Here is a 22,140-nt window from a genome sequence, read left to right as displayed (position 1 = left end):
TATAGTTACTAGATACGTTAAAGATTTTTCAGATTTTTATTACAAAACATATGGTCAGGTAATACACGATGATCCATTACTGCAGATTAAACTACTTTGTACACTGCCCAACAGTATATAAAGTAATTAAATTAACTCCACCTTGGCCAGGTACAAACAATGTATATGTATGTGTGTGTGTGTGTGTGTGTGTGTGTGTGTGTGTGTGTATGTATGTATATGTATATGTGTGTATACATATAAACTCTGCCAGGACAATCTGCTGCATAATGAGTGTTTTTTACATAAGTAAGTGGGACAATGAGTTAAGAGTATTTTTACATTGTTGTTTTGCAAGTTTTGCTTCAGTTAAGGATCCTAATACTTCTTCTACCACTGCCTGTTTACAGGTTCATGCATATTTAAAGGTAGTACCCTAATTTTTGAGCACTAAAATATGAAATAAAATATTACAGGCACAACCTGTGATCCAAAAATCAAGAGTACTACTGAAATTCCAAATACCTGAAAGTAATCTCCTATTACTGCAGAACCTCCCATTACTCCAAAGATTTTTTCATTTTTCTGAACAGAGATAAAGCAGGCTTATAATTTGAGTTATGAACAGTTAAACACACAAAATTTTTATTTTTCATCTCGAAGCTGAACACTTCAAATATATGTGAATATAATGTATTTAAACTGTATGGTAAACATATCACTTATAGGTGATGTGCAGTATAAAACTTTTGATTAACCCTGTTTTACCCATGAAGTTCACCATTTTGAAAGACAGGGCATTTAGGAGGAAGAGTAAATCTAATGAAAGGCTATTGAGTTGCATTATGGGAAATGTATGATCCAGTGTTTTTGGAGTTTGACCATAAAGTCTATCATCTATAGGACTAAAGGGCAGAATTATGCAGCTTTGATTTGAACTATTCTTTCTTTAAAATAAATCTGCTTCTTGTGAGTCCCCCAACTTAATGGAAGTACAATACTGAAACACTGGAGTCCCTATTACAGCTGGACTACAGCTGGAATACAGCTGGACTACATTTAGCTCTCTCAGTAACCATATGATAGCCTGATAATTTAATCACTTCAATATACATAACACCTCATTTGTACAAAGTGTTCAACACAGGCACATTTATTTCTCTTTGTTGTGGGTACCAACTATTGTCCCAGAGTCAATAATGAACTTAAAGGCTTGTTTATGTCTGTAACTGTCTTTAGAAAAACATACATAAGTACTTTTGATGATTTTTGAGTGATCCATTATGTTTTTAGAGAAATAATATGACCAACACAAAATGGAAAGACCTATATTTTATTATAGACTGGACATATTGAAATAATCATTGCAGTGTTTTAAAAGACTCTTTTTAGTAATGACAGGACTCTGGACACAGGTTTAGTTGATAAAAATAGCGATTTAATTCTTATTTCTTTCATAAAAGTATTGTCATGTAGGATTATACATTTCCAAAAAATAAATAAATTCAATATCTTGTGTATAAAAAAATCTGTTTCTAAAATCTATCTTCAGACCACAGACAACAGTCATCCACATGTTTGCAGTTATCATCTCTCTGTTGTTGCCAGTCAGCTGTGGGAAATATCACTTTATGTTCACAATAAGGGATCTTTGAATACACCTTAAAATGCTCTTATGGTTACAAAAAAACAACCATACCGTTACATATGATTGATAAAGTTATAATAAAAATACACTCACTGCATTTATAGCAATACACCAATAATTATCATTCATCTGTTACATCATTATAGAGCTTCTTTTGCATATGAGGACCAAGTTTAGCCCTTTAAAAATGTATGTAAGCTGTCAACGAGTTCCTTTCAGGCTCAACCCAAAACATAATCATTGAACATCATCATTCTCCCTCCTGATGAGTGACACAATTAGGCTTGCAAGGCTTGAACATACATCATATGTGAAGTTAGGAGTGAATACGTGAAGTGAAACTGTACAATTCATACATACAGTAAGCAAACAAATGGTTGCTTTGTGCAACTTGGGAGTAACTCCAGTTCTGAGACACATTATAACAAATACCTGAAGCTTATAAGTGAAACATGACATTACTTTTTCAAATTGTAATGCAAACTTTGAGAATTACATTTCTAACTGAGTATATTCTTTTTTTGTGTGTGTGTTATTGTTTTATTATATCTGTACCTTCTTTAATTTTACCACAAATCAAAAAGCATAGCAGTTACAATGTCACTTATTTTAAATGCAATCAAAACGCAAAATAATTTCAAGTGTGTTTTTGAAACCAACTCTGGTAAGAGCTGCGTGAGAAATATGCTATCATAATAAAAAGCCCAAAGTTAGCCCATTAGTAATAAAGGGGTGAGGGAATATAAACTGACTAAACCAGCAAGTCAGGATTTGAAAGCAATGAACTAGGCGCATCAACATGGAAGTTGTCACCACTGCAACTTGCATGCAAATACATGGCTCTTAGAAAAAAAGGAGTGCATGATGTCAGTTTGCAAAAAAACACAGACCTGAAAATAAATACATTTCACCCAGTTTGCTCTAGTTCAGAAAGTTCTGTTTGCATATTTTCAGCGAGAGGCTTGGTGTGAACAGTCTCTGCACATCACTGGATATCATTTGATCCTTTTATCAATGCTGAGTGATTTGGCCTGTTTGCATTCTTACAACAGCACACCAGGTCTTCATCTTTTAGTACCTGGTTCATTTTAAGATAAAGCTTAAAAATATCATAGTGGTGCATTTACTTGTACACCTGAAACTTCTATTTGTTGCACTCTTTTGTGGGGTGTGTCAATGTATACAAAGTATGTATAGCCAACATCTGTTGAGAAAAAGTTGATTGGGGTGAAAAGTGATTTTTAGTTAAAGAATAATATCCCTTAAGAATATTTTCAATACATTTTCACAAAAAATGGCCAAACTGAAAAAATGAAGGAAATAATAATACCCCATACACCCCTAACCCTAACCCTAAAGCTTTATTCACCCAAATGCCTGAACAGGTCTAACAGTAGGTTTTACATCCATCAGTGCAGGACTTCCTCTGTTAACGTGGTGATTTCGCCATCCAAGAAGGGACTGAACTATATATATATATATATATATATGGAATGAACCTGCTTAAAAGAAGTGCATTTTTATTTATTGGGCCTTAAGAAGTGTTACTTGCCTAAATAAGCCAAGTGCCTCACAAGTTTATCATTCAAATGCCTCCCAGAAGGTCTATGGTGTCCTCCATATGTCCGAGGCATTATACACAAGTGTGGACATATGAAACTAAACTGCAGGAAATGGGCAAGCAACATTCAGAGATTGAGGATGCCCAGATGATTTTAGAGGGCCTTCAGGGGAGTTATTTCACCTCACAGCAGTCATAATGGACTTCCCCAGCTCTTGACAACAATGGATGAGCATAGCTGACTGTATTTCCCAACGTAAAATTCAGCCATTTCATTGGTTCACAGTAGACATGCTCACTCTTGCCTTAATTTGCTGAATACAGTGGAAAGCTGGGTTTATATTGAGATACCAGTAGGTAGGATTGGCTAGTAGCTGTAGGTCCAATTAAAACATTAGCTGCTTTGCTAAATTAGCTTTGTTTATATTACTTGAGTAGCTTTGCGATATAACTTCTGCGGAAAACAAGAAGTTACTAAAATGCCACAGAGACATACTGTAAGTGTGGAAACAATTACACAGTCCTTCACATTTGCTTATGTTTCTGACCTAACTTTCACTGTACAGAGTCCCCGCTCTGAGCCCAGCTGTTACTCATTTACCTGTTTCTTGTGCCAACTGACCCCTTTCACAAACATGGCCACCATGCAGTCAGAACATATTAGGGCATTAATGTGTTTACCATTGCTTTGGCTCTACTCCAGTACACTGACTATGAAATGCAACAGTGCATCAGATCAAAGAGCAGAATTCTTGTTTTTCAGCTTTAGGAATTACCTTTAGGAATTTAGCAAGTTTAGAATCTCTTCTTTCTTTTATTATGAGTGAGGTCAATCTTATAAATATAGACTGCTTAAGTCAAAATATTAAAGCACACTGAGGAAGGCTTGAGGCTATAACATCTGGTAACATGGTGGTAAAAAGTATTTAAAATACCACTTCTGTCAGTGTGGACAATTAATTCTGGTGACAAAGTATGTTTGCCATGTTTGTGACAAAGTTTCATCTTTCAATGGACCTTTAATGTTATGCTGACTGTGACTTGCATACTGTTGTGATAACTAGGGAGCTAGTCGTCAATGTTTTCATATGTATGTCTACTAATTTAAAGAAAATAATATTTCAGTCATTATATGGAGGAAAAAATGTATATGCCCACAACAAAATCCAGCTAAAGGACACTTGCAGATTTTTTTCTCAAAGAGCTGACAAAAATAGTAAGACCAAACATGCTATAACATTGGTGTTTTAGCAATTGTAATCCTTCCAATTGTAATTCCCATTTTTTCTCAATCATTTGTCATGCTATGTTCATTTGAACTGTTTGTCCTAATGTTTCTCCCATGCATACAGGGCTTGTGTTTATGGTACGGCATTTTTTTTGTTTTTTTTTGTTTTGTTTTTGTTGCTGACATGTGCCTGTATATCCTAAACACTGAATGTGATATTATGTTATACAAATGAAGTTGACTTGCCTTCATTTTTCAGTTTCAGTTTTCACAGATTTAATCTTTGCATTATTTGCATTGTGTATGTGAAGAGGCTCCAAACCTCCCCGTGCGTATTTAACTGAAGTATCATCTCAGTACAGTATGAGATCTAGCAGTTAGCCTTAATCCCTCAAAAACTGACAGCTGAATACATCTCATCTAACAGCAACAAGATAACCTTGAGTTGAACTGCACAAGAAAAAAACAAGTTAGTAAAGCTGATACAACCTGAGGAGCTATCTCACACACAAAAAATGACAGGAAATACTGATTTGCTTTGAGGTAAAATCCTAGTCAGAATTTGTCAGAGTAAAACAAGAATTTGAAAGTGCAAAAGATTTGAATATTTATAATAACCATTCAGTGTAGTTGTAATGTTTTCCATGGTATTTAAACATTCATTTCATGCAGGTTCAGATTTCATCTTTGCAGCTTTTGATGCTGAGATTTCTAGCTGATGAAATATAACTTATCATCTCGCACATTTCCAGCAAAATGTTTTTCCACTGGCCAAACATCACAGCATTGTCACAGATTATTTATCTATTCAAGACGAATACATTTGGAAATGTATCTAGATTTGGCGTCTGATTGTAACGTTAACAAATTCTGACTGTGATGTTACTTCATACTTGTAATGTCACCCATTCAGCCAGTTAGCTTTGCACAAATATTCAATAGTTGCCAGGCGAAAAAAACAAAAAAAACCATAACAGATCAACACAAATATAAAATTGCATAGCTTGGATGGAGGGAGATGATTGTATATCACTGCTTGTCTGGGTTCAACTCTCACTCTTTGTGCATGATAAACACATAGAAAGAAATACATGGAACAAACTTGTTTTGACAGCTTTTGAATATGCAGTTTGGTTCTACAGCACACTTATAAAACAACACTTTAAATGTAGGCTGTAGGTGAGACATGCATAGTCAACAACTGAAGAGGGAAGAAAAAACAGCAGTTATCAGTTTGCCTTTAGGTTTGAAGTTCAGTTCATATACATTGCTCTTGCTCTAGCTCATTGATGTTTGAAAGAGGCGTTCATAGAAGAGAAGTCTGGCTATGGTACAAAGACAGCTGGATACTGAAGTTTCTCAATATAATTTCAGTCAGCCAACTCACATGGAGTAGATTGTTATTCAAATGTAGAGTATGTACAGCATTAGTCTTTGGCGTCTAGGCTCTGACCCCTCACTCCCCATAAGGAAACACTGATCTCCCACAGCAGGGAGTGAAGACGCTGCTAACTTCCCCCTTAGAAGAAGATAGACTCAGAGCCTCCAGGCAGATGCTGGGATGGAGGTGTGGCTTTTGAAATGCTATATGAACAGCAGCAGCAGCAATGGCAGCAAGCAAGCATGTGAGCGGTGTGGCAGCTGGTATGCAGCAAAGTGTGAGCGGAGCACTGACGACTTAAGTATGCCGCCATGATTATAAGGGTGCTTGGATATATGTTACAGTGAGGGGAGTATGGCATGTGAGTGGAGCAGCAGCTCAAATTAGGCTGACTGAACTAGCTTGCAGGCGTCGCTTCATAAAAATCCAATTTGTAGTCTCTCTTACTACATTCTTCTTGTTGGTCTCTGAGGTGAACTACACAGGTCCACGGGAGCACAACACAGGCTTTTTGGGCAGAGATTTGGCAAAGCAACACTCCAAATCACTCCAGGTGAAGTTAACCCTTTGCTGAAGAGGAATAAGCAGCTTGTGCTGCACCCTCCTTTTTAAAGAATCCACCTTAGAAAAGAATTTATCCAATATATTGATCATACATCAATTTAGCCGGTATATGTGAACATGAACAAATCTCTTCCAAAACTAGATACCCGAGTATCAAAGCATCAAGCTGAGATGCTGTCAAGAGACAAATACTTAAGGCTTCTCAACTGACAGATAATTGAAAAATCTGAGGAACTTCTGCCAATGAGCTGTATTTCATTTTAGCAGAACCACCATATGCTCATAAAATCACCATGAATATTGTTACTGTACCTACAATTTCATTCTGCTTTTGTTGATAGAGCTGTGTCAGGGTTTGTGTCTTCATCATATCAAGACAATCTTGGCTCTGTTTGGTAGATTTGGGAAAAGACTTATTGATGTTCACAAATCAGGACTGAACTCTCTTGTTTCAGTGTGGATTGTCCTTTTACCCCTCTCCCTGTAGCTCAAGGAAGATAATGATACTAATCCCTAATCAGTATCAACAGGGACAACTTCACCCCGCTGGCTTCTTCTCAGCTTTCAGGCTGTAAGTCTTTCTTCCTGCCTTTCCTCCAATGGGAAACACCACAGTCTGAAAAAAAGACGAGAAAAAAAACTCCATTAAACATTTACACCTTCATTTCTCACTGACTGAGCAGCTGATTGAATAACTTTTATAAATATCGTGTAGTGTATCTCAACACATGTGTTACTGTCACAGTATGAATGTGGACCACCTCTCTCTCTTTATGGATATAAAGAAACAGCCACGGGACCAGAGTTACTTTAAGCACAGCTTTGCTCTCAGGTTTCGCCTTTATGACGACTCACACGCCAAGTAGCTGCAGCTGTACTTTTTGACTTGTGCACTATAACATAATATTGTGACAAAACCACAGAGACTTGGACCACTGACGCAGCATATTCAACTAATGATATCTGGCTAATTTCCAGACCACAGCAGACTTCCTGAAACAGGAAAGGATCAATTTTATCAGATGGTTAGCTTTTTAATCTGCAAGCAATGTTGACCACTCAAAATTCATGCAGAATTAAGTGTATATAATACAGGTTATATTGAGAAATATCCTGTACTCCCTTAGATGATAATATAATTTGCTCTGTTTGGGGATGCAAATGTTTTTACTTTATAAAACTTTTTTTTTTTTCATTTTTCCAACATTTTTTCTTTATTCTTTTATCACAATATTTATTAATTTCCTCTTCTCGCTGCTCTAATCCTAAAGCTAAAAACATAAAAACATCTAAAAGTTGAATGCACAAAGAAAAGAAGAACAAGCCTCCACTGAAGTACATCGTATTCCACTTATTTCAGTTGTTTCCATCCATTTATCACCTCGCCCTTTTATCCCATCTGCTCTTAGTTATTCTCCATGTTTGTGTTGAAAAGAAATATTTGTCTAATGAGGAGGATATGCTCACCACAATTGGTTTTACACATTGTAGTTCGGCCTGCATGTCCAATTCTGCCTTTAAATTGCATTCTTTTAATTACATTTGACTTCTGGTCCACATCACAAAGCTGTACCAAAACATGTTTAAATGATCTAATGATCCTACATCATTGTTACAAAGTCTGCACATTGAAGACTGTTCAAGATCCTGTATATTTAGAAATATACATATAAATATTTAGAAAATTGTTTTATAGCTAGAATTCTATACAAAAAATTATATTGAAAACAAAAAATATGAGTAACTTGCTGATGTGGAGTGTTATGTTGGTTGGTTTGTATGAGACTGTGAACTGATATCACTGTTTATGTGGTATCAGCCGCCTATCCACCACTAAATGGCAAAGCAAACTCACATTTTTCAGATACAGATCAGCTAGTTCGTCTTTAATTTTCCAGCCTGACAACATTTCCTCCGGTTTGTTTGTTGTTATGATTTCCCTCTGCAGCTTACAGACTGGCTCTGTGGCACTTGGCTCGAACAGTTACTTCCTCCAAAAAACACCAGACTCAAGAAAGCCACTGACTGAATAAAAGAGCAGGGACCAAACCATTGAAATATTGATGCAGGTTGAGGAGTGAAATGGAAGCAGGGTATTTATCTATATTCTGGCATTATGAGTGTTTGGAATGTATCGCGTCTCATGGACAGACAGGGGAGACGTGAATTATGCTGCAGGACTGGTTTGAGAGGTTGAGACATTTTTGTTTTTTAATTTTCCACGATAAACTGTCACGAGATTTTGGCAAGGCCATCACATGAGACACATAACAATGTGGCACTGTTTTCTTGAGGAGTGCCATAACATCGTGTGCTCCAGATGCGAGGGTCATCCAGCACACATTGTGTGCTGTCACATCCTGACAATGACGGATTACCTTGTGTGTGTGAACATATGGCCAGGGCAGAGAAATTACAGCCTACCTACATTAGTGAAAAGTTCTGGTGTACTTCCAGCAAACATATTGCATTCACCATGTGTGCCAAGGTAATCTTTATTCATTATTCTATTACTATAGTTTACAGGTTCAATAGTTTTTCATACAGGTGTTTTTATTTTCATTTAAGGGTCATGTCTAGATGGTAACCCTAGATTTGCGAAACTCTTGCGAGCCGCTTCAAAATATTCTTGTCGCACTGTTTTATGGTGAGACAACGCTGTGGTTCAAGTCTGGTTAGCTTTAGGCCCAAAAACCACTTGGTTAGGTTTAGGGAATGATCATGAGAGAATAACAGAAAATCACAAAAAGCATGATATGTCCCTTTTGCCTGTACATGATGGCTACCCCACATTTCCTGCTTTCCTTTGAAGTGTTAATCTGCTCGCTTCTTGATATATTTTTTAAAACCTACAGGTACAAAGTAAGCAGGCAAAAATGTGAGCACTGTGGCATGCGTTGTAGTTGCTCATCTATGCATGGTAAAAAGCGCATCACAAGCCTTGATAAAAGCTTTGAAACCTTGACCAGAGTGGGACTCTGCCCCGCTTTACTGAACTGGTAATTGCATTGGAGCTGATAATGTTCTTTAATTTTATTGACAGTTAAATGACATTTATGTAGCGGACCACTGGAGTTTCTTAAAAGAGAGTGAAACTTAACTTTATTTGGTACTTAGCTGATGTAATGTAATTCTGGGATTAGCGGTGACTTTCACAGTGCTTGTAACAGTCACGAACATAGATTAACCTGTGACAGCAGCCTCATACAGATGAGTCAAAAGCAGGGTGAACACATGTTACTGTTAAGTACAGCACGCCATATGACAATTTCCTGTATAAAAGGTTTTATGACTTGATTCTGAAAGTAATCTAAGAAATTCAATTAAATGCAGACAATGTGTAGATTTAAGCTAACATTGCCATGTGCTGTCACCTTTTTCATACCCTGCTTCTTAAACACATCACATGTACAACACGCAGATCTGCTGACAGGTATTAATTTTCCAAGAATAAACAGGTTTGTAGTATGTGTTAAGTGTAGATCCACCCCTAAATTATGCCAACCAAACAACAAATAACTCAACATCTTTAGTCCACTCACTCAGCTAGTAGCAGGGCAGTGATTTCTCATCACTTCACCATCTGCTACTGAAATGTGTAAAATGTTGGCAGCTGCACTGATGAGCCACAGTTTGTGATACTGCAGCATGCTGCTACCAGTTTCTGTGATTGTGATGCACGCTGGCATTTAGTATTTGGAGATAAAACATAAAACAGATAGCATAAAGATAGAAATCTATGGTAGCTTTGAATTGTGAATGCAAGAATCCTTCTTGCAGGGGTCTGCTGGTCTGGAGTGAAACCCACATGAGGCTCATAACAGTGTTAAATTACCTCAATGTTCTGGTTTCCCTCTTGCAAACATATTGCATTCCGCTTCCCAAGTAAGGTTCAGTCATGTCCTGTCAATTTAAGCACAGCAAAATCCGGGGGGCCCCTCGCCCAGAGTGGAGGAAGGGCTCTTCAAAAACAAGTTAGACTTGCCTGCCTCAGCAATCCATAAACAGCAAAACCAGCAAAGCTGTGCTGCTGTACATTTAAATATTGCTTACTTTGAATACCTTTTTACATTTAATTTACATTTAAATTGAATTACATTGTTATTAAATCATCAATTATGCAGCCATATTTTAAATTAATAATAAAGAGATATTTTATATTGTCACCTAAAATAACTACAAGGAACTTTTAACTGGTTATGAAACACTCTCATGACAACTCTGATGTCTCGATATAACCTACATAAGCAAACGAGACCATCAGAAAGAAGATTGGCTATGTCTATATAGTTAATCTAAATGCCTGCCAACGGATCAGATTCCCAGCGAAATCCGACGAAATGATTTACAGCACACAGAGTGGAAGAGCCTATGTTTACATTACATGTAGCATTGTAGCATGAGGGAGTATAAAAAGTTACTAGGACAAAGGGAGGAGATTACTCTTTGTTTGATAATGTAAAAAGTAAAGTTAGATTTGTTGTTGGCTTCCCGACTCATTTTAAACAAGTGAGTGATGTGTGAGCATGAGTGAGAGAGAAAGAACAGTGGTGGTCGAGCGAACTAGAGAGTGAACAACAGTGTGGTGAGAACAAAGGTCTGAATCTGAGAAATAAAGCATTATTTTCTCATTGTTTCACAGCGGTTATGTTCTAAAGTATATACTATTATCTACATAAACACACCTCCGCACAACCCTTCCCTGCAGGAAGGTGCTGCAATGCCGGATTTGGTGGTGAATGCAGCCTTACATGTAACCTAGATGTATGAATATTAAAACAAAGTTTACTTTGCTTCACCATTGTCATATTACAATTATTAATCTTACATTGCCACAAACAGATACATTACCTCATCCCTATACATCCTGCAAACAGCTATGCTTCAAAAACCGTTTATTATGACAAAAGGACACTGAAACGACAAAACAGTGTACGGTAAGAACCTTTTCTTATAAAGCACTTTGAGCTGCATTTTATGTTATGAAAGGTGCTGCATAAATAAAGTTTATTATTGTTATTATTATTATTATTGTTGTTGTTGTTGTTGTTGTTGTTGTTGTTGTTGTTGTTATTATTATTATTATTATTATCAAATAGCACACTGACTCACATTTAGTATTTGAATAGACTACGGAGCTTTCAGCATGTAAATGCTGAAAGATGCTTTTATAGACAGATTCTTTCGGAATGATAAGTCCTTGAACATAACTTACACTTGTCTTTGGCCTTGTTGTCTCTTCTTCAGTCACCTTGTAGCCAATTTATTTTTAAAAATAAAAAAATAAATAAAAAACATACCAAAAGAAAACAAACAGGGATCAGGAGCTAAAATATTCATGGTAAATAATGGCTCTGGTTAAAAGCAATAATATCTTCTGTAAAAAAAAAAGTTCTATAAAAACTGATTTCAATATGTCAAGAGAGAGTAAAGATTCCACCTTAAGTATGACTTGCAGCTCATCCAAGCTTGCGCGGCATGAAAGGAAAAGGCAGATTTACTCAGCTCTATTTGAGTGGTTGGGACGATGATGAGAATTTTCTCTGATGATCTAGTGTTACAGCTACTGGAGTAATATTTCAATAAACTGGATATGTACAGTAGTTTACTTAGTAAAGCTTTTGCAATAAAAATTAACATATGGGTTTTTCTCCTTAAACACAGTGAAGTCCATTGAACTATTTAATATAAGTTACAATGGTGTGTATGTACACTTGCACCAGTTACAAACCGCAAGGCAGCATGATTGACTACATCCAGTTTTTGTGAAAGAGCTGAAGATGCATGCATATAAATTACATTACCACAGTCCAATACTGACAAAAAGGTACTTTGGACTTATCTTTTTCTAGCGGTAAAAGGAAAACATTTTTTAAAATGAAAATAAAAACCTTACTTGGTATAAGTTTTTTTAGGAGGCTAGACATATACACCAAAGGTCAACTTGTCATCAAGCCAGATGCCAAGGTATTAACAAGAAGTAAGCCTCTCTAGATGAATGCTATCTAGTGTTAAGATCGTACAATCAGTGGGTCATTAAAGGGGAACTCGTAAAGATCATAAATTTGGTCTTTTTTCAATATGCCCAGCTTTTGTTGAAAGCAGATACAAGGGCCAACAAGGCCGTTTCAGACCAGATGCACACCTTTTATGGAGTGGAGCTATTTCACTTCCACACATGTTTTAAAGTGTACACACACTCAAAATGAAACAAAGATGCTTTGATCCTACTCAACAAGTAGTGATGTGCACTGTATGGAAGAAGTCACAAATGTAAACTGTCACACTACTGAAAACAAGGCTTGTTGAATTTAAATTGCCTGTTAAATTTCTTTCCCAGTGTTTATCTCAGTGAAATAGTGTTTGACATTTTAACTGCATTTTATTTATTTTAACAGTTTACAGTTTGCCTCATTCCCATGATTTTGTGATAATTTACAACAGTTTTACAATGGTTTCATGAAACTAGCAATAAAAATGCCATTTTGGTATTTTCTATTGCTCGTGCTATGATTTGGCAACATGTTTGATGAGTAGGAATTCAATAAGTGTATGTGGTTTTTTCTGTGTGCAGAACAATACCATTTTATGGAAATCTGGAGCCACAAAAATGTGTCCAAATGGCATGGTGAAGGCTTCAGCACGCCCCAGGGCATCAAAGGCTTGGATGTGCTTTGACAACAGATCCATGTTACAAAAAATGATGGGTAAGTCACTGTCTTGACTCCTGACTGTCAACTAAATTTTGCTTATGTCACATCTAAACTGAAACTTTAGTTGGTTCTGATTGATGAATGTACATGTGTCGTGAAAAAATGCACATCCACTTGCTTCACAAAATCTTTAACCGCATATGAGACATATCACGTTCTGAGTATCTTGGCAAGGTTGTTCCAAAATGTAGATGAAAAACAAATGTTAATGGCCCTTTTGACATCAGGACTCCTACATACTGGAATGTCTGACCTGGGGAGTTTAGACTACCTAACTGCTATCATCTTAATGTTATAAACCTGTGAAACATATATGGAATGGCTTTTTTGTTGATTGTCTTCACTTTTACACAGCATGTGATGTCTGTGTACTAGTCTCTGCTTTTATCTTATAGTCTACTTATAAAATAGAGCATACATTTAATTCTATATTGTTGGTTATTGCCTGGGAGATTCTTCACATTGTTATACTCACAGTCCTGCTGCGCTTTTGTGCTGGCAAAGCACTCACTGAAGAGGCAGTGCATGGTGTGGCAGAAGTTGTCCAGAAGAAATTTCGGAGTAGCAAATCGCCAGCTGGACTCTGGCACTCTGTCAGGCTCTTCTGTCAAATGATCCCAAATGTCCTGGATAGTCTCTGGAAGCTCCTGCTGGAACACCTGGACACACACACACACAAACATCAAAAGACATTCACAGTGAGAATTTCAACACTGGATATTTATGGCTCTTAGGTCAAAATACTCAAGACATATGACCTGATGAAAAAAGCACAAAAGCTTCCTTGTGCTGTGAAAAAACCAGGATTGGTCACCCATCAATCCCTTTTTTTTTTCCAAAATAAAAGGAAAAAATCAAGCAGATGCTTTCAATACATAAGCGTGTACATAAATAACCAGGCTGAACTTGTGACTCTTGCAGCCTCTATCCAGTCTATAGTCTGTCTATGGGTCAATGCCTTACATCAGCTCATATTCAGGGTCTCCATAAAGTTTACAAAACATTGTCTATGTGGTTGTTGTTATTCAGGTTTATTTGCTTTCTCTTTTTGGTTACATAATCACTTGGCAACAATATTTGTGCACCCACCAGCACTGGACCAACCCCTTTCCCAACATTACTGTGGGCATTGTAACCATAACAAAGTCAACTTTCTATTATCTTAACATGATTCCCATTCCCTGGTTCAGCCATTCTCACCAAACTGTGGCCTGTGGCCCACTTGATGGCGCTCTAGAGCCCACCAGTGGGAGGAAGAGGTCTTGCCAAATGGTTTGATTTTTTTTTTTTTTTTTTTTAATTTACAAAGCTAGTTATTGTATCTAAATGTGCTCAAGAATTCACATGAATAAAAAACGTCAAATTAAAATGCATAATTTCAATGACCAGTTACATTTCTCCATGCCAATCGACAGATCATCAGGTAGAGACAAACGTGTTTTGCCACTGTTAGCTGGCTAACATTCCCTCTGATGCACTGACACAAAATGGATCGGTTTCTGAAATCAAAAAGTGATGCAGGAGACCACCCCGTGCCAGTTAAAGCTCCTAAGCATGTGGTGAGGAAATATGACCATGAATAAATTAAATTTGGATTCATAATGGCAGGCAGTGATGCTGTGCCGAAAGCACAGTGTATTGAATGTGGTGAAATCCTGTCAAATGAGGCAGTAAAACCATCAAAGCTCCAGAGACACTTAAACACAAAGCATCCGAGATGTGTTGGGAAGCCAAAAGAATATTTCCTAAGGAAAACGGACAGGCTTCAGGCACAACAGAAAGTCATCATAACATTAACAACTCAGGCAAAAGACACTTTGAGAGCTAGCTATATGGTTGCTGCTCATGTAGCCCGTAGCAAGAAACTCTTTACGATTGCAAAGGAACTTATTTTTCCTAGCACTGTGGATATGTGCCAAGAGTTACTGGGGAAGGCAGCTGCAATCGAAATTCAGTCAATAGAACCAATCACAATATTTGTTTACAGTGACTTATAGGTAGAAAACATCTGTGTCACATACATACAACTTAATGGCACAGAGCACACAGGGGGAAGGAAGAACTGCGGTATACTCTCAACTGAAGAGAAAATGGTTAAGTCTTGTTGCGTATAGTGGAAGAAAGTTCAGGTTTTTCAGATTTCCATCTGTGAGGAGCAAACATGCTCAAAGACAGCTCTAGATTCAGCATCTGAAAAGGGACAGGCCAACTGCTTGTGTCAGTCGAAAAGACGAGGACCTTACAGTGTCTGGAGTTGGGAAACCCTGGAAGCCTGGTCTTCATGACTGAATTTGTGGGAAGAATTTCATGGCAAGTGTGTTTGATGATGGTGGTAGAGAGTGCTGTCTAACACGTCAGTCCAAAACCTCCCATAGGTGTGCAACTGGGTTGAGATCTGGTGACTGTGAAGGCCATAGCATATGATTCACATCATTTTCATACTCATCAAACCATTCAGTGAACCCTCGTGCCCTGTGAATTGGGGCACTGTTATCTTGGAAGAGACCACTCCCATCAGGATAGAAATGTTTCATCATCGGATAAAAGTGATGACTCAGAACAACTTTGTATTGATTTGCAGTGACCCTTCCCTCTAAGTGGACAAGTGGACCCAAACCATGCCAGCAAAATGCCCCTAAAGCATAACAGAGCCACCAGATCCCCTCACTGTAGGGGTCAAGCATTCAGACCTGACACGGTTTTTCCTTGAATTTGTCAACCGTTTGTATATTGCTGCAACCTCAAAATGTGATGTTGATTAACTGGAGTACTTATGAAGGAGAAAAACTTGGATTTTCTGGTAAACAACTTGATTTTTTGGGTAAACACTTTATTCATAGATGTAAATATTCATAACACTTTATTCATAGATGTATATATTTAAAAGTTAAGCCCCATATCAACGGATGGAACGAATGAACTCAAGCTATTGCATATATATATGCAAAATCTCTTCAGTGGATGACAGACAGAAATGCCTTGAAACTTTTTTCTTTATTGGACTTGTTTATGCTGCTTGAATAAGACCCTCACTCTTAGTTTACTGAAAAAAAAACCTTTCAGGCACCACTAGTGATTTTCAATATTCACACATGCAGCTATATTCAGGAACATTTCCATCTTGCACCTTTTCACACATGCCAAGGTAATGCCAGAATAGATGGGGCAAGGGACAGTCCAGCAGATGGTGGTAACGCAACGCTTATGGATACCAACCGCCATAAAACTCAACTCAAGAAGAAGAAGATGGAGCAAGGCTGGATGTATGTGTAATTGGCATAAGACGTCTCTTATTATTTTCAGGAACATGGCGGGTGAGGAGCTGTTTTTGTCGGGTGCCAATGTTCTTGTAATGTATTTAATATTCAACAAGTTTGCGAGGCATATCACCCGCAAAAGCATTGGCAAGGCAACCGTAAACATGTCACAGATTCAAATACGTCATCAGTGGAGACTTGTGATTGGTTCGTTTGCTGTTTCTTACACAGGGAAAGTCTAGCAACAGCACAGATTTTCACCAGAACTGCATGAAGTCGTGAACGTGGCTGTGAAGACACTAAGACTCAGCTCAAGGTGTTCTGCTGCTCCGTGTGAAAGACTTGATGCAGATCATTTGCAGCTCTTGTACCACAGTGAAGTAAGATGGCTTTCAAGGGGATGTGCGTTTAATCACCTTTTTAAAGTGAGAAAAGATGTGCACACATTTCTGGAGGAGCAGCACTCCCCTCTTGCTGAGAATTACACTGATGGTAACTTTTGTGCAAAACTGGCAAAACTTATCAGATATATATTTGACCAGTTAAATCAGCTCAATATATCAATGCAAGGCAGAAACAGCAGAGTGTAGTGGAGGGACAATTGACATGTTTTCACTCCTGAGTGATACTTTGGAAGCGTCTCCTCATGTCAACTTCTCCAGGGCTATAACTCAATATTGACTCGTACAACTCATGACATGGACACCTTTGGATTTTGGACACTTTCTCTGTGGATACTGCTTCAGAAGACATGGCTCTGTCCACTGTGTTGGAAATGTTGAAGAAAATCACTCAAGTCCTTGTTCAAAGTTTGCTGTGATGGAAGTGGTTTAATAGCATTACGGAAATGCGTTGAGCTTACTGACACAGAGCTGGTCTGAGGCAGTAGACTGACCCAGAGCAGAAGAAATGGAAACACTTTATACTGTAAGATCAAAGCAGTGATCAACAAATAGTAAACAAAAGGTTGGAAGGGAGGGCATTTGCATTCAGACCTTACAGTGTGACACAGTGAAGATCAAGGGTCAACATAGTAAGGGGGTGGGGGGAAAGGAAGGGGCTCCTAGACAGATGAAATCAAGGGGCAGGAACAGGAGGGGGTGATGCATTTTGACAGGATCAAAAAGGTGCAGGGGTCAAAGACAGGAAAGACACACAGTTGGCATCTTGTTGATCAAGGAGTTGTTCCCAGATGTTACTTGATAATCAAGTCTCTACCCAAATGTGTATTTTCTTCTTAAGAAAATAAACTGACGGAACTATCAGCAGACAGCAGCCTGAAGCTTCAGCTCACACATGTTGACCTTGCTTCATTCTGGAAAATGAAAATTTTTAACAATCAGAAGTGGGCTTTAAGTAACAAAAGGTTGAGAACCCCTGCCCTAATTGACAAAAGCTTCCCCCAAAAGCTTCAGTAATTGGACTTGAAGGGAAACAAACTAGATATGGATCAAAATGAAGGCATCTGATCTGTCTGTGATCAGTGCAGACTTACTGTGCTTCAACACAAGGCATAGGGTATTGTGTTGAAGATGCCTGATAGAGCGACTGTATGTAAATCAGTGGTGTAGGCAGAAATCGTATTTTGGGTGGCCCAGTACAAAAGTGGATGGGCCATCTTTTCCAAGAAAAAAAGTACTTATAAAAACGTATGAGTAGATAAAAGGACATACATAGACAAACTGAAAAAACAGAGACAATTTTACTTCCCTGCATTCTGCATTAGAAAGGCAATAACAGCAAAACACCGCCTATACAACATGCTGAACCAACAGAGCTCAGTCTATAAAGGCTGTACACAACAATACAGACAAAAACTTGTCTGTTACATGCTATTCAGGCTAAAATATATTTGCATCCACAGAACCAGCAGCATATTGACTCTACAGCGCATTAATTAACCATATTATTGCACAAATGGCAACTAAACATAAACCCAAACAGCAGAGAAGATGTTGACATACTGCATGGCATAGCATACATCATACAGAAATCGCACATGTAACATATCCCTCGTGCATTCATTACAGCCATTGTTGCTTCAGTGCCATGGTACCACGCAACTCATTTAAAATAAACAATGTAGCCTATTAGCAGTAGGCCTATACGGCTAATACACAACACATCATTACTTAACATGAAATCCCTTCACAGGCATATATGAATCAGTGAAAAATGAGTAACAACAGGCCTACCTTTGTTGTTCTCATGGCCTACAAAACAATGCGCAAACGCCTGGGTTTAGCATTGAATACAGAGATGATCTCATCATAGTCCAAAGAGTCACAGAGTTCCTTTTCAAAGGACAAGAGGGCCAAGTTGTTGAGACGGACAGTACTTATGGATGATCTGAGGTCCGTTTTAATCCGACCTGCAGTGGAGAACGGTCTTTCAACACTGTCATGGGAAGTATGATGATGACTCAAAGTAGCTGGTTGAGTGTTGGAAAAATGTCAGGAGCACAAATGTCCAATACTTCCATGAGGGATGGAAATTCCAGTCCCCATGCAGTTGCTCAATTGTTAATTCAGTATCCTCAACCGAGATGTCATGGTAATCACACGGAGTCCACGGAGACTCCTTCTGTGCAAATGTCTTAGACTGTGGGAGAAAAGTTCCTGCTGCTCTCATTTTTCCATACTGATCCTCCTGGAACCATTTGTCCAGCCCTGTTAGCTGTCTTTCAAGGATATCGTTCCAGATGTGTCTTAAGTCATCATCATTTCTCATACTTGTTCTTTTCCCCAAAGTAGTTGTGACCACATATCCTGCAGGCCTCGCTGGCAGCCATATCCCTCTGCCCCAGCAGTGATGTCCCAGCTCATGATTTAATTTTTCTGCATCAGCTTCTCTGTTAGCTTGAACACTTGTTCGAAATCACACTCTGAATTGTCTCTAAATTGAGCAAAGCTCTCTTTTAGTCCCTCAGTTAGGTCGATGGACTCAGAGACTGACAATGTTGGGCTAAAACCCGTGTGGCAAAATCGCTCGTCTGAAATAATTTCCCAAATGTGATGAGTAAACATATGAATTTTTTTGTTTGTATTTGTTGGAGCAGGGACTGTGCCTCAACCTTCAATTGACCACTGCTTTCAGCACACTCTGCAAGTACTTCCAATATTACGTTGAGTAATGTCACTATTTTGTAGCTCCAGCACGCATCTATGGATCGTAGTGCTGGGCAGTATGACCAACAATTTGTATCATGGTATTTTTTAAGATTCAGATGTTTCACAGTATATCATGATGGTTTTTTTTGTTTGTTTTTGCGAATGACTGGGCCTTTATACAGGTTTATAGTGACTTATTCTACTGTCAGGAGTACATAGAGTTTACATGAATCATTTCAAAAGTTTGTTTCTGAGTTTGAATGAAAGTAAACACAGGAACTAGCTGCCTGTAGTAGCATTATGACATTAAGGAAACTAAAAAAAACCTAAGTGCAATGACAGATTATGGACTACTATGAAGATGATTGTGAGTCATTTCACTTTGAATGACCAATTTGAGAGAGGAGCTTAAACAACTGAAAGAGGAAAAACTAAGAATGGAGGCAGGAAGGCAACAGGACCATCAGGAAAGTCAACATACAGTAATGGTTACCTCAGAAACTGCTGGTGTTCCTGTGGTCACTGCTCTCCTGAAGATTGAAGAGGAAAACTTTTTCTGCAGAGTCAGACCTGTTGCTGCCAGATTCAGAGTATCTAGAAGTATCCCGAGGAAACTATAAAAGTGTCCATGGATGAGAATAATCCCAGCAGTGTAACTGCTACACATTGATTTACAGCGTTTATCATCATTGTCGTCCTGGAGATTTGGGACCTCCACAAAATCAACTGGAAGAAAAGAGCAAGGCTGGCTGGACCAAATGTTCAGCTTCACAAGGTCAGAAAAATGCTATTACAACACGTAACTGTGAGGAATTACAGTAAATTTCATCATCCAGCGGTAGTCCGTGAAAACTGCTCAGTGTGTATCTTGTCATTTTATCCTTGCAGTTTGGAAAATTGCTGACATGAACCATTTTATTTAATCTACTAAGCTACTACTTCTCTAGCATGAACAGACGCTGAGCTATCCACAGCCTCAGACGTAAACAAACTGACATGCAAACTGCCCCAGATCCAGTGTTGCAAACTAACGTTCAGGGGAAGTTGCTACAGGCAGGTTGATTTGTTGCTAAAAGTTGCTAATTAACATTGTGATGTCATTGCATGATGTCATTACGTAATGATGAAAAACTGCATCGTAGAATACACAGTGACAGAGTGTGTGACAGAGAAAATCATTTTCTGTCATTTAGAGGGAAAATGCATGCATTTTAGCATTTGAGTCACCTTCAGAAGTTGTTAAAAGGTTCCAATTAATTTTTAAAAGTAGCTAGGCGCTTTTTGAAAAAATAAACTTGCCAGGGTAGTCTGAAAAGTTGCTAAATCTAGCAACAAAATTGCTTAGTTGGCATCAGTGCCAGGATGTAGTTCCCTATGCAGTTAGCCATAATGCTGCTACAGGCAGCTAGTACCTGTGTTTCTTTCGTTCAGACTCACAAACAAACTTTTGAGGTGATTTATGTAAAAATCATGTTTATTTCTAAAGCAGGAGGAGACTGAGGGAGGTTGCCCTGATAACCATCATTATATGCGAGGCCTCATTTGCCCAAATTTCAATCTTAATTCCAGATCTCAATAACAGAGCTACCTGGCTAGCTAGAGAGCTGTACCCAGCATGCCATTCGGCAGTGTAATTTTGTAAATTAAGAATTATTTGTGTATAAAGTGTTATAAACAGAGTAAGTTGTTGGTCGTTAATTGTTGCTTTAAAAGGTTATATCCATTAGTAAGAAGGTTTCACAGTTAATAGGGGTTCCCTCTCAATATACTCTACACAGCTTGCCCTTGCCTCTGTGCAGCAATTATATATTTTGCTGCCTAGTGAAGAGTTACAGCAATTCTATCAGCTATGCACCGGTATGGCAGTATATGAAAAATTCATATTGTATGGGAAATTAAAACCAGTATACTGATTCATCCAGTATACCAGCACTAATGGATTGCTGAAGTTCCAAGTATGGGCGTCCCGGATGGAGCTCTTTCTGCGCTTCTACAAACCTTGTGTGTCTGCTGCTGCCTGTCATGAAACTGTGTATATTGTTCAGTTTCTCAGAGAATGTGCTAACGTGTGCAGATACCTTTGATGCTACTTTTAAGTACCAAATTCAATCTGTGAGAATTACAGTGGACATATATGGCTTGAGGAAAAGTTTGTTTTAGAATCACATGCACTCCTCCCCAGTTTCCTTACATAACAGAGGGCTCATCAAAACTGAAGCCAACGCACAGAAATAGATCAAGTTGCAACGGTTCAATCACCAGTAATATCTTCTCTTGCGCTCATGTCACTTGTGTCATTGAACCCGATTTTCCCTGCGTGAACATACCTCACACAAACAGCTATGAGTTCACATTTTGACTCGCCCTTATATTCATCTGCCATAAGGGCATAATAGGTGCCTGGTGTTTCACGGACTTCTGCTTTGATCTTGCACAACAGCAAGGAGGCTGCTGACTCCAGCAGCTCATTTTGAACATCTGGGCTCATCAAAGTTCCATTTCTGGGCAGCTGCTCTAGACAATTTTGGATCTGTGGATCATATTTACACATGAACTTGAACAGTTCTATAAAGTTTCCTTTATTGAGAGCATCTGCATTTTCCCTTTGTCCATGTAGGGGGATGTCCTGCTTGGCACAAAACAGTAAAACATCCAAAATATCCTTTTAGATGGTACTGATTCTTCTCGATAAATGAATA

The 22,140-nt window shown here is 38.2% G+C and overlaps 1 protein-coding gene across 1 annotated transcript in view; it reads right to left on the bottom strand.

The window, feature by feature from the left end:
- Positions 1-2,165: 2,165 nt before the first annotated feature.
- Positions 2,166-22,140, bottom strand: part of il34 (interleukin 34) — a 45,945-nt gene continuing 25,970 nt past the window's right edge. Inside the window, exons 7-8 of the mRNA XM_044357318.1 lie at positions 13,550-13,733; positions 2,166-6,977 (exon numbers count right to left, since the gene is read on the bottom strand). Of these exons, the coding sequence (XP_044213253.1) occupies positions 6,919-6,977; positions 13,550-13,733 (243 nt within the window). The 3' untranslated portion in view covers positions 2,166-6,918. The remainder of the gene's footprint in view (positions 6,978-13,549; positions 13,734-22,140) is intronic.

The sequence above is a fragment of the Thunnus albacares genome, chromosome 7 (assembly GCF_914725855.1).
Source record: "Thunnus albacares chromosome 7, fThuAlb1.1, whole genome shotgun sequence".
Classification (NCBI taxonomy): domain Eukaryota; kingdom Metazoa; phylum Chordata; class Actinopteri; order Scombriformes; family Scombridae; genus Thunnus; species Thunnus albacares.
The sequence above is the reverse complement of the archived record's forward strand: the minus strand, read 5'-3'. Positions and strand labels throughout refer to the sequence as shown.